The following is a 14,671-nucleotide window of genomic DNA, read 5'->3' on the forward strand; positions in this document are numbered from 1 at the left end:
TCTAATGCCAAGCTATGCCTTAAAGAAGGCCCTAAATTATATACCGTATAATACTGTTATCTGGCCCCTGTAGAGATTTAAAGCCCACCATTGTCTAGTAGTCTTAGTTATGTAATGTCATCTATCCAACTGGCACACAATGAAAATAGCCTTCTAGCTTGATTCTGACCCTCTTTCCAACATCTGGTCCTACACGCGCTGTCACCCTCCCCTTCTACGAACCATCACCTCCTAGAGTTAAAATTCGTCAACTTGTCTCCCAATTTCCATAGAAATCTCACTTGTCTAATCCTAGAGGTCGGTTCAGAAGTCTGTTTGCAGGTGGCACATCTTCGGGGTAGGAAATATTTTTCTGCAAGAGGTTGGATGACAGATATCAAAGACTTGTCGTAGCATAAAGATATATACAAAGACACATACAGTGGACAGGTATAGGATGAGGTTTGAATGTTGGACAGACATAGATGGTGAAATACATTAGGAACAGTCATTATAGCAGGGTGGCAGTGTTGTACATAGGAGGTAAAAAGAATCAAGCATGTAGCCAGTACTAGACTTCATGGTGGCCAAGGCTGGACAGTTTGATACCTATGGTAGAAGCCTCCTGAGGAGCAGATACTCAAGTGTTGCTACACTGGAGTATGCTCACCATTAGCAATTACTGAATGATGTCCTAGAAGTGTTCACCACAGAATCAACATAGCCCAATGGCCTCGGCTGAGATGCTTGGATTATACCTAATGTGTACAAACCTTTCATTTGTAATTAGGTTGGTTGACTTCCTCACCTCTCTCCTCTTCTTCTTCGTCACCACCACCATCTCTATCCTTCAATTGCTGCTCCAAAGAGCGAATTTTGCTCTGAAGCTCAGAGTTCAGCTGGTCAGCTTCATATAGGCGACTGGGAAGAAGGAAAAGTAAGTTAGTAAATCAAGCAAAAAGATGCCAAACCCATGTTGGTGCTGTTCCCTGGACCTTTCAGACAAATGAGGCTAAACCTCTCCATACATTGCTTTGATTTTTCCCTACCACAGTTTTCTGGAAACGGAATGTTATACTAAAAAAAATGTGATATACTTAAAAACAATGAAAAAGTCCATCAATTTTATGGTGTGATGATCCAGGGAAGAGGAAAAAAGTGAGGTATACACAGGATAACTGATATGGCTGGAGGTACATGGGAATGGTCGCGAGATGGGCTATGTGGCCAAAGTTCACCCTATGCCGAAGGTATCGTAGCATAATGCAGGTGAGTGACAAGCAAGTGGTAGAATATTCAACTGGCTCCGCATTACCCAATGACTCCAGTTCAAAACACTAACCATGACATATAAAGCCATCCGCAATCTGTGTCCTCCATACATGTGATCTCGTCTCCCAGTACTTACATGCACGCAACCTTCGAGCCTCACAAGATCTCCTTCTATACTCCCCTCTTATCTCCTCTTCCCACAATCGCATACAAGACTTCTTCCATGCTTCCCCCATACTCTGGAACTCTCTACCACAACACATCAGGCTCTCACCTACCATGGAATCCTTCAAAAAAAACCTGAAGACCTACCTCTTCCGACAAGCCTATAACCAGCAATAACCACCGATCGATCAAACAAACCACTGCACGACCAGCTCTACCCTCACCTGCTGTATTCTCACCCATCCCTTGTAGATTGTGAGCCCTCGTGGGCAGGGTCCTCTCTCCTCCTGTACCAGTCATGACTTGTATTGATTAAGATTATTGTACTTGTTTTTTATTATGTATACCTCTCCTCACATGTAAAGCGCCATGGAATAAATGGCGCTCTAATAATAAATAATAATAACTTGATTGTCACAATATCTTGTGGGCTTCAATGTGACCCAATGGTTCAATTGTATAGGCCATGGTTCCTAAGGGCGGACAGTGTGGTGAATATAGCTAATAATGGCAGACAGTGTGGTGGGGGCAGCCTAGCTGATGTGATCCAGTCCATATTCACCCCCCCTCAGGGAGCAGAAGCAGACTACAAGTTAGTTATTTCTGTAAGTTTTCTCCCATTTATTTTATACTGTTTTGCATAGTTGTATATCTTTTTTTTACCATATGTGTTTACTTTATTCTTTATTGTAAGCACTGTACCTTTTTGTATTAAAGAATAAAACTTTAACAAGTTGAGCCTTGTATGTTCTAAAGCATCCATAGCCTTAAACTGTTTGATCCTTATGATTGGTAGACAGTAGTAGTAATATTTCCGGGACTCCTTGACCGTGTGTTTGGTGAGTGGTGGCAGCGTGTATGACGGGTGTGTGGCCTGGGTCGGCGTGTGATTTATGCTCCCATTACAGCATAGGACAGAGGTTGAATGCTGGATTGAGAGAGGGGAGATAGATTAACCCTTGCAGGCGCAACCCCAAGTCGCGTGAGAGCAGGTACGTGACAAAATAGTGGCAGCATGGAGGGATCCGTGACAGATGTATTTACTAACATAATTACTATTACACCGAGTACATCTTGGGATAGGATCTTGGAGATGGAAATATCCCTTAAAGGGAACCTGTCACCCCGTTTTTTGAGATTGAGATATAAATACTGTTAAATAGGGCCTGCGCTGTGTGTTACTATAGTGTATGTAGTGTACCCCGATTCCCCACCTATGCTGAGAAATAACTTACCAAAGTCGCCGTTTTCGCCTGTCGATCAGGCTGGTCAGGTCGGGTGGGCGTGGTGACATCGCTGGTTCTTCCTCAGCTTTACGTTGGTGGCGTAGTGGTGTCCGCATGTTGAGGTGACTAATCCACTGTGGGCACGTGAACAAGCAGCGCGCGATCTGCGCTGTCATCCCTTTCGTCGGTGGGGGCGGCCATCTTCCTGGGGCCGCGCGTGCGCAGATCGAGTGCTCTGCTGCACGGGGCTTCAGGAAAATGGCCGCGGGATGCCGCGCGTGCGCATTAGAGATCGCGGCGGCCATTTTCCCAAAGCCGAGATGCAAACTCGGCTTTGGGAAAATGGCCGCCGCGATCTCTAATGCGCACGCGCGGCATCCCGCGGCCATTTTCCTGAAGCCCCGTGCAGCAGAGCACTCGATCTGCGCACGCGCGGCCCCAGGAAGATGGCCGCCCCCACCGACGAAAGGGATGACAGCGCAGATCGCGCGCTGCTTGTTCACGTGCCCACAGTGGATTAGTCACCTCAACATGCGGACACCACTACGCCACCAACGTAAAGCTGAGGAAGAACCAGCGATGTCACCACGCCCACCCGACCTGACCAGCCTGATCGACAGGCGAAAACGGCGACTTTGGTAAGTTATTTCTCAGCATAGGTGGGGAATCGGGGTACACTACATACACTATAGTAACACACAGCGCAGACCCTATTTAACAGTATTTATATCTCAATCTCAAAAAACGGGGTGACAGGTTCCCTTTAAGGTTTTCCTGTTTCAGAAAAATTCCTGTCCCCCGGCTGCAATTTAAAAAAAACAACAAAAACAAACAAAAAAAGTGCTTTACTTACCTTCCCCAGACCCAATGCTGAGTCTCCGCTGCTACTCTCAAGGTCTGTTATTGTCTGCAGCTCCAGCATTTTTGTACTGTCAATTCAGACAGGGTTGAGTTCGGTGATTGGCTGCAGCGCTGTCAATATGATGTCGGCACTTCAGACAATTACAGTCCAGCAGAGACTCAGTGCTGGACCTGGGGAGGATGAGTAATGCACAGTTGTTGTTGGGGTTTTTTTAAAACAAACTGCAGTCAGGGGACAGAGGTTTTCTGAAACATTAATGTCTCTAAGCCCTAGAACGTCCATGATGAGGAGTTGTTGTGCAGCGCCCCAGAGATCTGGTCGTTGCAGTAACGTCGCTCTGCCACTAAGGGGAGTGATGGTACGTCTGATGGCACTAAAGGAGTTCTTCTGACCAGGTATCACCAGCACACATTACACTTCACAGTCTGGCCACTAGGGGGAGAAAAAGGCTTTATTTATTGGGCCACTCCTCACACTGGTAAAACTAGGGGTTGGATAGGAAGTTAGTCAGAAGCTGACTGGGTTGGATTCAGGCAACATCCCGTGGCAGGGGGTGTTGCAGGGAGAAGATTCAGGGGGGTCCCTGTCAGGCGTGGGAACCTGGCAGGTACCTAGCGACAAGAACAGTACGTTACGGAACCGCGCCTGCATTACCCGCGGCGTTATCCTAAGAAAGAGATACGAAGCGAAGGATATTGTGGAGAAACGAGATCACCGAGGAAGTAACTGACTCTATGCCTTACTTCAAACTCCGCAGGACAGTTAATTATAGGTTGGCTGTCTACCTTACATCACCTAAGCACACATAGGGGGCAACACGTGGAGAGGGGCGTCTCTAGGGTCCCGGAAGAACTCCGAGCCTTCCCGTCAAACGGGTGCGTCCTAGCCATAACATACTTGGGGGACGGAGAACTAGAAAGAACTGGAACGAATTAGAACGAACGAGAATAGAAGTTGTGAGGACTATCCCGAATGCTCAGCAGGGAAGCACTACAACACACAGGCGCTAGTGGTAGGCAAAAATTTCCACCTGTAAAGGGAACTCTGGATGTGGCTTCGGACCGGCCAGTCTCAGACAGCCCTGTTAACTGTGCTCTGGATTGCAGATCCCGAAGTCTTCAGTAAAGAGGTAAAGAGACTGCAACCCTGTGTCCTCGTTATTGTCTGCACCTTACACCATCACCATCCCCCTTACTGGGAAGCCCTGGGGACATACTTCATCTGTGGGAAGGTATACCATCTAGCTGCCATCACATCACCCCAGCGGACCCCAAGCAGCGTCGGTCGCCCTGACCGAACACCACAGGTGGCGTCACAAAACCTTGACAGACTCACACCACCTTTCATTGGACGCCCCTTAGCAGGGTCACGGACCGGGTCCAGCCACTGTGACATCCCCAGAACTGAGCCAGCAGAGGACCGGTACCGAGTAACCCACGGCCCTGCGTCTGGGGGCGCTCCAGTTGTATGGAGCAGTGGTCTTGTCTGCTGACGCTCCATATATAACTCAAAGTGACTGCATGTTTTTTCCCATCTTGGACACATAGATGGCGCTCACCTGGCAAGGCTCTGATTGGCTGCTTGAAGTAAACTCATTTCAGAAGACAGCGCCTCCCTCGCCTCCACCTCACTCTGCAGAGCATTGCGGAGCTCAGACAACAGCGAGGGATCCAAATGTGATTCCTGGAAGTAGAAGATAAATCTTCTATCACCAGGTTTCAGTTAAATATGTCACCCAAGACAAGGCTGTTACAGGCGTCATTGACAATTTGTGGATTTTAGGCTTTTATATTGATTATACATTTAATTTATTAACGGTCTTATACTCACCAAGTTCTCCCCATGGCTCATTAGGTGTGTTCTTACATTACATGCACATGTGTTTCTTAAGTTCCCCCAAACATGATCCCTGCCGTCATCTCTAGGAGGGAGACATAATTGTGGAATGTTACAAATATTTCATTTTAAAAGAGAAAAGTGTTTTTAATTGAAGATTTACAGTTCCACAATAGTGTAGCTGCCAAATATCCTGAATTTGCTGAGACTATTTAAAATTTTTGGAAAATGTTCAGGCAAACTCAAGCATGAGCCTGATCGGAAAAGGAATGGAGTTTATGTAAACTCTGCCAAAAATGACATGTTGCTTTCTACTTTGGGGCATTCTTATGGCAGTCCTGTGGGCAGGACAATACACATTAGGCAGTCCTGTGGGCAGGAGTATACACAATAGATAATTGTCGGTAAAATCGTTGCTTGGCTGACAGCTAGCACAAGGAGTAATGGGATGAAACAGAAAGGGAGAAGATACAGATCAGATGTTAGAGAAAAACTTTTTGACAGTGAGGGTCATCAATGAGTGGAACAGGCTGCAACGAGAGGTGGTGCGTTCTCCTTCAATGGAAGTCTTCAGAAGCTGAACAGACATCTGTCTGAGATGGTTTAGTGAATCCTGCATTGAGCAGGGGGTTGGACACGATGATCCTGAAGGTCCCTTCCAACTCTAACATTATATGGTTCTCTTCACTCCCTCATACACAGGAAGACTCGGTTAACTCCCCGCTGAGCAAAAGGATCGGGCGTTAGAAACGCAACAGTCCTTCACTCCATCGAGATCATCTCTCAAGGGAGAATCGGGAGGCCCTCACAGAAGGTAGATGGTCGGCCAATCCTGCCAAATTTGGTGGGTTTAAACGATTTTTATCTAATGGGCAGAGGGTCCTCATTTTACCAACCAACATTTTGGTAAGCATGTGATAGAGGCTCATAAATATCATACAGAAAGATCATAATCTTCTTACCTGTATGTATAGGAGTAGCCAACAAAGGGAAGGTTGACTCCAAGAGGAGAGCTATCCCCAACATCTGATATGGTTTCCTAAAGCGTACATAAACAAAAAACACCTATAATGCATAGTAAAATTAAAGGGTTTCCCATCTCAATGCCCTACATTTGCTGAGACAACCCTTTATCCTGAAAATGAGGGGTCCAAAGTGCCCCGTGAAAAGGGAGTTGTAGTGAAAGTGTGAGATCACCACTCCTATAGACAGCGATGGAGCATTGGTGGCACATAATCATAACGGCTTCATTCACACAGGGGACTAAAGGTGTGAACACTGTGCACACATCGCATTTTTGTTGCAGTTTTGTCACAAAATGGGAAGGATTTCCTAGTACTAGTAAAGTGAATGAGATTCCTGAACTCTTCTGCACACGTTGTTTATTTTTTCCTTGCAGATTTAAACAAGCAGCCTGTCAATACTTTCAGTGTTTTTGCTGCAGATTTCACCCATACTAATGAGTGGGGGGAAAATCTGCAACAAAAACACATGTATAAAAGAAAAAAACATAACAAAACTATAATTAAAATGTGCGTATCGTACACAGCTAACAAGAATTTTCTGCTGCAAATACTAAACGTGTACATATAGCCTTAGGGACCTCTGTTAGCATCATCAGTGGGGTTCCCAGCAGTCAGACCTCCAGTAGTCATATTTTTATCACCTTTAGGTGATATATGTTCTATACAGTATGTACTAAGATAAGCATTTATTTGGTTCATTGATTGTTTCAATACAAAATTTGTCAGATGATTAAAAATAAAAATTCCGTAATAATCAGGAAACAATACATACTCACCCCACCCCCACTGATCATTTCCGATAGCTGATCTTCTACAACATCAAAATTCGAGGTGTCTGTGGCGCCCCCTGACTCAGGAACAAAAGGTGGAAAGAATTCCCGCAGTCTTTCCCAGTCAATTTCATCAAAGAGTGGATGGCTTTGGAAATCCTGGAGTCCATTAATGCCCAGGCGGGATTCACGATCACAAATTAGGGATGAGATGAAGTCTAATGCCTCTGGTGGTAGCTCACTCGCTGAGGAGGGAAAGTTAAAGTGCTCCTGGAGAGGAAATATAAGAGTCAGCTAGAACATTCAACGACCATCATCAGACCCACATCTTGCAGAAGTCAAGGTAGAAGCACAGAATGGTGTAGTCTAAAGTAGAAATGTCAATATGGAACTGGAATATCCTTAGGTATCTGGACCTGATAGCAGAAAAAGCTCTATGTAATCCTGTCATATATGTCTCAACCAGGTTAGAAAATTAAACTACGCCTGGAAGATTTGACGCGAAATCTGCACATTTCTCAAGGGTGGAAGATTAATTTAAAGCGGTGGTCTGCTTTAAATAACCCGTTTTCAAATACCCTATTAGGGCCCATTGTGCTTTTGTGTATTAAAAAAAGGAGGGAGAAATCCTAGAGACTCGTAGTTTGAGGTATCAAGGTTCTGCCCCACTCAATGAGACTGAGACTACTTTTACACTTCCGTCTTTTACAAGACGTTGCAATGCGTCGTTCTGTGTAAAAAAACGCATCCTGAAAAGTTGCCCGCAGGATGCGTTTTTTGCACATAGACTTGTATTACCGACGCATTGCGACAGATGGACACACGTTCCATACGTCGTGCACTGGATGCGTCAGTATTTGGCGGGCCGTCGTATCTAAAAAAACGTTCAAGGGAACTTTTTTCGGACGTCGGGTCCTGCATTTTAAACTGCGCAGGCGCGGCCGGAACACCACCCCCTCCTCTCTGGGACTTCACAATGGGCAGCGGACGCATTGAAACACTGCGTCCGCTGCCCATGTTGTGCTAAAAAACTTAGCGACGGCCGCGTACCGACGGAAGTCTGAAAGAAGCCTAAGCTGTGTGTGGCTACATGCCAAAGTGTTTGGGTGGAAACTGCTTCGATAAGTGGCATAACTCATTGAAGCAGTTTGTAAAACAAGAGTGGAAGAGCCTGCAACCGTATGAATGGCCATTTAAAACAATTGGAGGAGTTTTCCTGTCAATCATCAAGTGAGAACATATCTTTAAGCAGCCATAGCTAGGTGTTGACCGAAAGATATCACTCCCGACTCTTCTACACGTATCAACGCTCAACTCAGACAAGTGTGTTCATGTGTTTTCAATTGCAAGAGGGGAAGTAAGCCGGCTTGAATTTAGAGTAACCAATCATCTGTTTGGGGAAAGTCAGGAAGCCCCCATAGACATTAGAATTGAAGAAACCCACGGTACTGTTAATTCCCGAGTAGATACAATAAGACATTCTCAGGTTTGGTTATCACTAAACAAAGTACTGTGAAATCTTCCTGGACTCAATATTCAGAGGAAGCCAAAAATTGGCCATTCTCATATTTAGAACTTTTCACCATTAGATCAAAAGGAAATTAGGTGGCCATCAACTAGTCAACATACGGAGGAATCGGAGTATCCCTGTGTGCCCATACGTGAAGTATAATCACACTTGTGTCAACTACTATGCTAAGAAAATAGAGCCAGGCATTGTCTATAGTGGGGATCACCAACCTACAAAAGTACAACTCTTTTGCATGTCCTTAAAGCCACAGCTGTAACCACTGTGGAACGACAGGTTGGAAACTACTTAAACCAACAGATTAAGTAAAATATTCCCAGTTCAATGTCTGAAATGTCACGTTTCATTCCAGGATAATTACATTAAATCCATAATTGTTAGAAGAATTCTCTGACAATAAGCAGGTCACAAAGTGTCCATCTGCTGTGACCTAAAATGATCACCTGTAATCTTTTGGGAAACTTTTCCCTACAGCGCCACTACAGGGAAAATAAAGTATTAAACCTTATCAGTAACAAGAATGGCTTGATTGTGAAGTGCAGGACAGGACAGAGCCTTGGAAAGAGGAGCATTCTGAACTAAAGATCTGCCCAAATGCTATCCCAGAAATCCCTAACTGGGGTATAAGAAAATTATCTTTCAAAGTGTCAGTGATATACCAGCAGCTTGATCTCACTTACTTTATAGTGAAGAATCTTTCCGTATGTTTCGACAACAGATTCAGCATAAAAGGGAGGATGTCCAAAGAACATCTCGTAAGCACAGGCCCCTATAGACCACCAATCACATTCAACGCCATAGGACAAGGTATGGTCTTCAAGGGCAAGAAGAATTTCTGGAGACAGATAGTCAGGAGTTCCCACAGCAACAGAGCAGGACACCTTCAAGAAAAGTCAGAAGTCAAACCTGGTGTGTTAGTGTAGACTGGAGCAAGGAGCAAACCTTAGATTTATCATACCGTGCCATCTTGGCGTAGTTTCAAACAGGAACCAAAATCACCAAGATGGATATGGCCTGACCGGTTTAACAGCATGTTATCTGGTTTTATATCTCTGAACAAGAAAAATGAAAAAAATAAATTACAAATACTGATTTCTAGGTACAAGGGTCATTGAAAAACTTCTAACTTATTTAAATATCTCTCACCTGTGTATGTAGCCCAGAGAGTGGACAGAATTTACAGCCATGACCATCTCAGCCAGGTAGAAGATCGCCATGTGTGGAGGAAAACCATCTGAGAACTTACTGAGTAGGGAGAGAAGGTCACCACCCACATAATAATCCATCACAAGGTACTGGAAAAAGAATAATAAGTCATACAGTATGTCTTCCAAAACCACAAAGAGAAGTAAGAAAGTAATGCCTTCTTCATTCTGTTGCACTCATGGGAACCATAAAACTGAGATGTAGGGTGCTCTTCTGATGAGTCCTCACACTGGAAACCTAGCTACTTTACCTGTCCTGTGACATTGCAACTTACATGGAGGAAATAAGAGGTGATCCTGGACCCCAGTGCAAAATCTAAAACAGGACCCCAGAATGACCACCGGCGATTGGATGGATGAATGGAGAATTAAAAGGGTTATTCCATTTCACAAGAGTGATCAAATGAAAAGGCAATCATTTTTAAATCTGTATGGGTCCCATCCCTGGCAAAGCTAGATGAGCAATATCTCCTGTTCTCTTTACTCCCTCTTCTCTCCGAGCTGCGACACCTCAGATGGAAGGAGCGGACACGCTCTGCCACTGCATTCACTGTCTGTAGAAGTGATGAAGATGGATATCAGTGAAGGTTCCACTTAGATCTAGAAATTGTGGATAGATGATAATTTTGTGGAATGTTTTAGCCCTTTAAAAGGAACCTTTCATCTGATTCCTGCTGCCCGGTTTACGGTTAGCATGGATTTCATACTGGATGCATCATTGCAGCTTTGTATGTTTTTCTCTGAAAAGCTGGAGCATTTCAAATAAAAAATACAATGAAAAGCCATTATGGGATAATGTGCCTCGGTTGACTAGTCCAAGGCCGGTCCGCGGAGGTTTCTCCCCTCCCTGATCCCATAGATGCACAGGTCTGTACCTATACGCACAGAGAGAGAGAGAGACCTTTCAGTCTAGAGGTGAGGGGCAGGGAGAAGCTGCCAGGGACCTGCCTTGGACTAGCAGTCATCTGAAGTGCAAAGTCTCTGTTCGGCTTACTTCTAGACCCATAGGGTGTCAAAGTAAAACATAAAGAGCTGAAATAATGTAGACAGTGTCTGATTCATGTTGGCCGTGGTTTGGGCACCGTGAATCAGATGACAGACTCCCTTTAATTCCCTGCCGATATGGTATCCGAGAAGGTTAATGGGGGTCACTGTTTTGGTTCTAAGACTCTGATTCATCAAGAATGGTGTTTTCATCAAGATTGGTCTTATGTTACTTTATGGTGTAAATTATTATGTTTTTTTTCGACTGAGATCATACTTTTCAAACAGTTTTAGGCTAAAATTCTAGCAAAATTTCTTTGAAGAATCAGCCCTTAAGTTGTAAACACTAATTCTCTGTACCTTCTTCTATTGATTTTGCAGACAAAAACCACTGTAGATCTCAGCTTTCAAGACCTGTACGAGTAATATATGGCCTGAGGTAATGGGAGAAGTGGAATCAACTTAAATCAAGCCTGAAATTTCACGTTTTGGTGAAGCCATGGTGATGGTCACCTAAATGGGACTACGTTGTAATACCAAACACAACCCATTGACACGCTTTTTTAAGTTGTTTGCACTCTTTTAAGGAACTTTGCTCAATACCCTTACCCTAGTGTAGTATAAATAAAAAACCTACAAGATAATTATCATCCTGGAAGGCAAAGTGCAACTGTGTTATCCATCTCTTATCTCCATTCACCAGAACTTCTCGCTCTTCTCTAAAGCAGGCAACCTAGACACAGAAAATGAAGATGAACATGTAGCTTCTTTACTTTCTGTCCTTGACCTATATGCTTCCCCACTGTTCCCCACACACCATCCCTCCATATGTCCTCTCCTCTCACATCTGATCTTTTCAGAAGGTCCCACTTGTTCATTATTTTCAGGGCGTAAACTTGAGCGTTGCTTTTCTTCCGCACAACTGCAACCTGAAAGCAAGAAAGGCAAAACCATAAAAAAAAACAGGAATGAAGAATATCTTCCAGTAACTAATATTTTTATGTGAAAAAAATGATGCAAAGTAAGAAATGCTTAAAAAATAGAAGTGTTAATAGTTTATTTTCATCAATTAAGAAAATACTAAGTGAAGGAACAATAGATAAATCTAAATCACATCAACATTTTATTTGATCACTCTTTGGCTTCAAAACAGCAATAAATCATCAATTTTGCTAGGTACACTTTGACTTTCACACAGTTTTTGAAGAAACTCAGCACGGGGGTTGCTCCAAACATCTTGGAGAAACTAAATAAAGATCTTATATTGATGTCGCTCGTGCAAATCGTTCTGTCTTTTCATGTTATCTCAGACAGACTGGGTGATGTTGAGATCAAGGCTATGTTGTTGGGGCTGTATCATCACTCCTTGTTTTTATTTACGCTGAAGATACTCCTTAATGACATTAGCTCTATGTTTGGGGTCGTTGCCCTGCTGAAGAAAAAATTTGGAGCTTATTAGAAGCCTCTCTGATGGTATTACATGATTGACAAGTATTTTCCTCTATTTTTTCGCATTAATCTTGACCAAAATCCCCAACTCCTTTTGCTGAAATTCAGCCTCAAATTCACAAGAAAACTCCACACTGCTTCACTGTTGCATGAAGACACTCATTATTGAACTACTCTCCAGCCTTTCGTGGGAAAATCTTCTGTTACAGACACATATTTCATATTGTGACCTATTAGTTCAAAGCACCTTCTTCCATTTTCCTGTTTCTTTATGCACAGTTGAGTCACTTGTCCTTGTTTCCATGCCAAAGGTATGGCTTTTTGGCCTCAACTTGTTTGTGAAGACCAGATCTGGCCAGTCTTCTCCACAGAGTAGTTGGGTGTTACTGTGTCCCACTGGTTGCTGCCCATTCTGAGCTGATGGCACTGCTGGATATCTTCACATTTCAAAAGAAAGTAAACATGCTTTTTTCATCTGCTGCACTAAGTTTCGCTGGCCAACCACTGTGTCTACGGTCCTCTACGTTTCCCATTTCTTAGTGCTTTTTCTAAAGAGAATGAGTAGCACATCTTTACACCCCAATCTGTGTTGAACTCTTTCCCTGGAAGAGACCCTGCTGATGCAGTATAACTACCTTATGGCTTATTTCTCTGCTCAGTCTTGCTAAGGTGGATGACCTGTGAAATAAAACTGCTACAAGGGGGAGGCTGTGAAAAACAGAGTTTGACTGTTCTTCGGCCATTTTAAGCCTCCTACCCAGCTTTTTCAGTTTTAGTTAATGACTGTGATTCAGACTACGCATAAAAATGATAATCATTATCACCTGTTTGGTATAACTGGTTAATCATACAATGGACTATAATTTTACAAATTCACTGACTTTGTGAAAGTGTACCTAGAAGAGCTAATAAAGTTTTGAAGGCAAAGTGGTGGTCACACTAAACATTGATTACATTTAGATTTCCTTTTGTTCATTCCCTTTGCATTTTGTCAATTCATGAAAAAAATTATTAATACTGTTATATTTGAAAGCATTCTGACTTTGCAACTTTTTTCCTCACCTACCTATACAATGGGTAAAATAATATTGAACATGTCACCAATTTTCTAAGTAAATATGTCTAAAGGTGCTATTGACATGAAATTCTCACCAGATGTCGGTAATAACCCATTCAATCCACACAAGCAAAGAAATCACACTATAGATGTCCATAAATTAAGTTATGTGTAATAATACAAAATGACACAGGGAAAAAGTATTGAACTTAAGAAAGAGAGGCACAAAAAGCCATGGAAAGTCCTGACACCAGCTGAAATCTATCTGTAATTAGAAAGCAATCCTGCCACTTAGGGAAAAATAATATCAGCTGGTTCAACTGATGACATATAAAAAGGTGTATCATTATCAAAATACCACACAAGAAACATCTCAGGATGGATAAAATCAGTGACCTGTCTCAAAACATTTGCAACCTTATTGTTGCAAAACATACTGATGGCATTGGTTACAGAAGAATTTCTAAACTGCTGAAGGTTCCAGAGAGCACTGTTGGGGCCATAATCCAGAAGTGAAAAGAACATCATTGCACCATAAACCAGCCATCACAGGGTGCTCCCCACAAGATTTCAGACAGAGGAGTGAAAAGAATTATCAGAAGAGTTGTCCATGAGCCAATGACCACCTGTGGTGAGCTACAGAAAGATCTAGAATCAGCAGGTATAATTGTTTTAAAGAAAATTATAAGTAATACACTCAACATATATTGCTTGTATGAACGCTTACCACACAAGACTTCATTGCTGAACAAAAAGCATGTTCAAGCAGAGAATATAGTCTGGTTGGATGAGACCAAAATTGAACTCCTTGGATGCCATAATACAATTTATATTTGGAGATCACAAGACACTGCATATCACCCAAAAAAGGCATACCAACAGTGAAGTTTGGAGGTGGGAACATCATGGTGTGGTGCTGTTTTTCAGCATATGGCACTTCATTTCATTGGAGTAAGGATGAATGGATAAATATACCGAGACATTGGCAGCAGCTTTTTTTTCATCTACCAGGATGATGAAGATGAAACAAGGGTGGACTTTTCAGCAAGACAGTGATCCCAAACACACAGCCAAGGAAACTCTCAACTGGTTTCAGGGTAAGAAAATAAAGCTGCTAGAATGGCCGAGCCAATCACTGACCTGAATCCAATCAAAAATTTATGGAAGAAACTAAAGCTCAGAGTTCATAGAAGGAGCCCACGGAAGCTTTAGGATGTGAAAAGTGTTTGTGTGGAAGAATGGACCAAAATCAAACCTGAGCAATGCCTGCGACTAGTTTCTCCATACAGGAGGCATCATGAAGCTTCAACACC

At 43.1% G+C, this 14,671-nt stretch overlaps 1 protein-coding gene across 4 annotated transcripts in view; it reads right to left on the minus strand.

The window, feature by feature from the left end:
* The window catches only part of DMPK (DM1 protein kinase), a 55,083-nt gene that overhangs the window by 8,778 nt on the left and 31,634 nt on the right, over window positions 1–14,671 (minus strand). For 2 of the 4 annotated variants that reach the window (XM_069746812.1, XM_069746811.1), the window contains exons 3-13: window positions 11,698–11,781; window positions 11,490–11,585; window positions 9,810–9,958; window positions 9,622–9,715; window positions 9,344–9,544; window positions 7,142–7,405; window positions 6,303–6,379; window positions 5,335–5,425; window positions 5,063–5,187; window positions 788–900; window positions 282–352 (exon numbers count right to left, since the gene is read on the minus strand). In XM_069746812.1, the coding sequence (XP_069602913.1) occupies window positions 282–352; window positions 788–900; window positions 5,063–5,187; window positions 5,335–5,425; window positions 6,303–6,379; window positions 7,142–7,405; window positions 9,344–9,544; window positions 9,622–9,715; window positions 9,810–9,958; window positions 11,490–11,585; window positions 11,698–11,781 (1,365 nt within the window). Of the gene's footprint in view, window positions 1–281; window positions 353–752; window positions 901–5,062; window positions 5,188–5,334; window positions 5,426–6,302; window positions 6,380–7,141; window positions 7,406–9,343; window positions 9,545–9,621; window positions 9,716–9,809; window positions 9,959–11,489; window positions 11,586–11,697; window positions 11,782–14,671 lie in introns of all 4 variants that reach the window. The other 2 variants (XM_069746814.1, XM_069746813.1) reach the window with 2 other exon arrangements.

This window comes from Ranitomeya imitator, chromosome 2 (genome assembly GCF_032444005.1).
Source record: "Ranitomeya imitator isolate aRanImi1 chromosome 2, aRanImi1.pri, whole genome shotgun sequence".
Classification (NCBI taxonomy): Eukaryota; Metazoa; Chordata; class Amphibia; order Anura; family Dendrobatidae; genus Ranitomeya; species Ranitomeya imitator.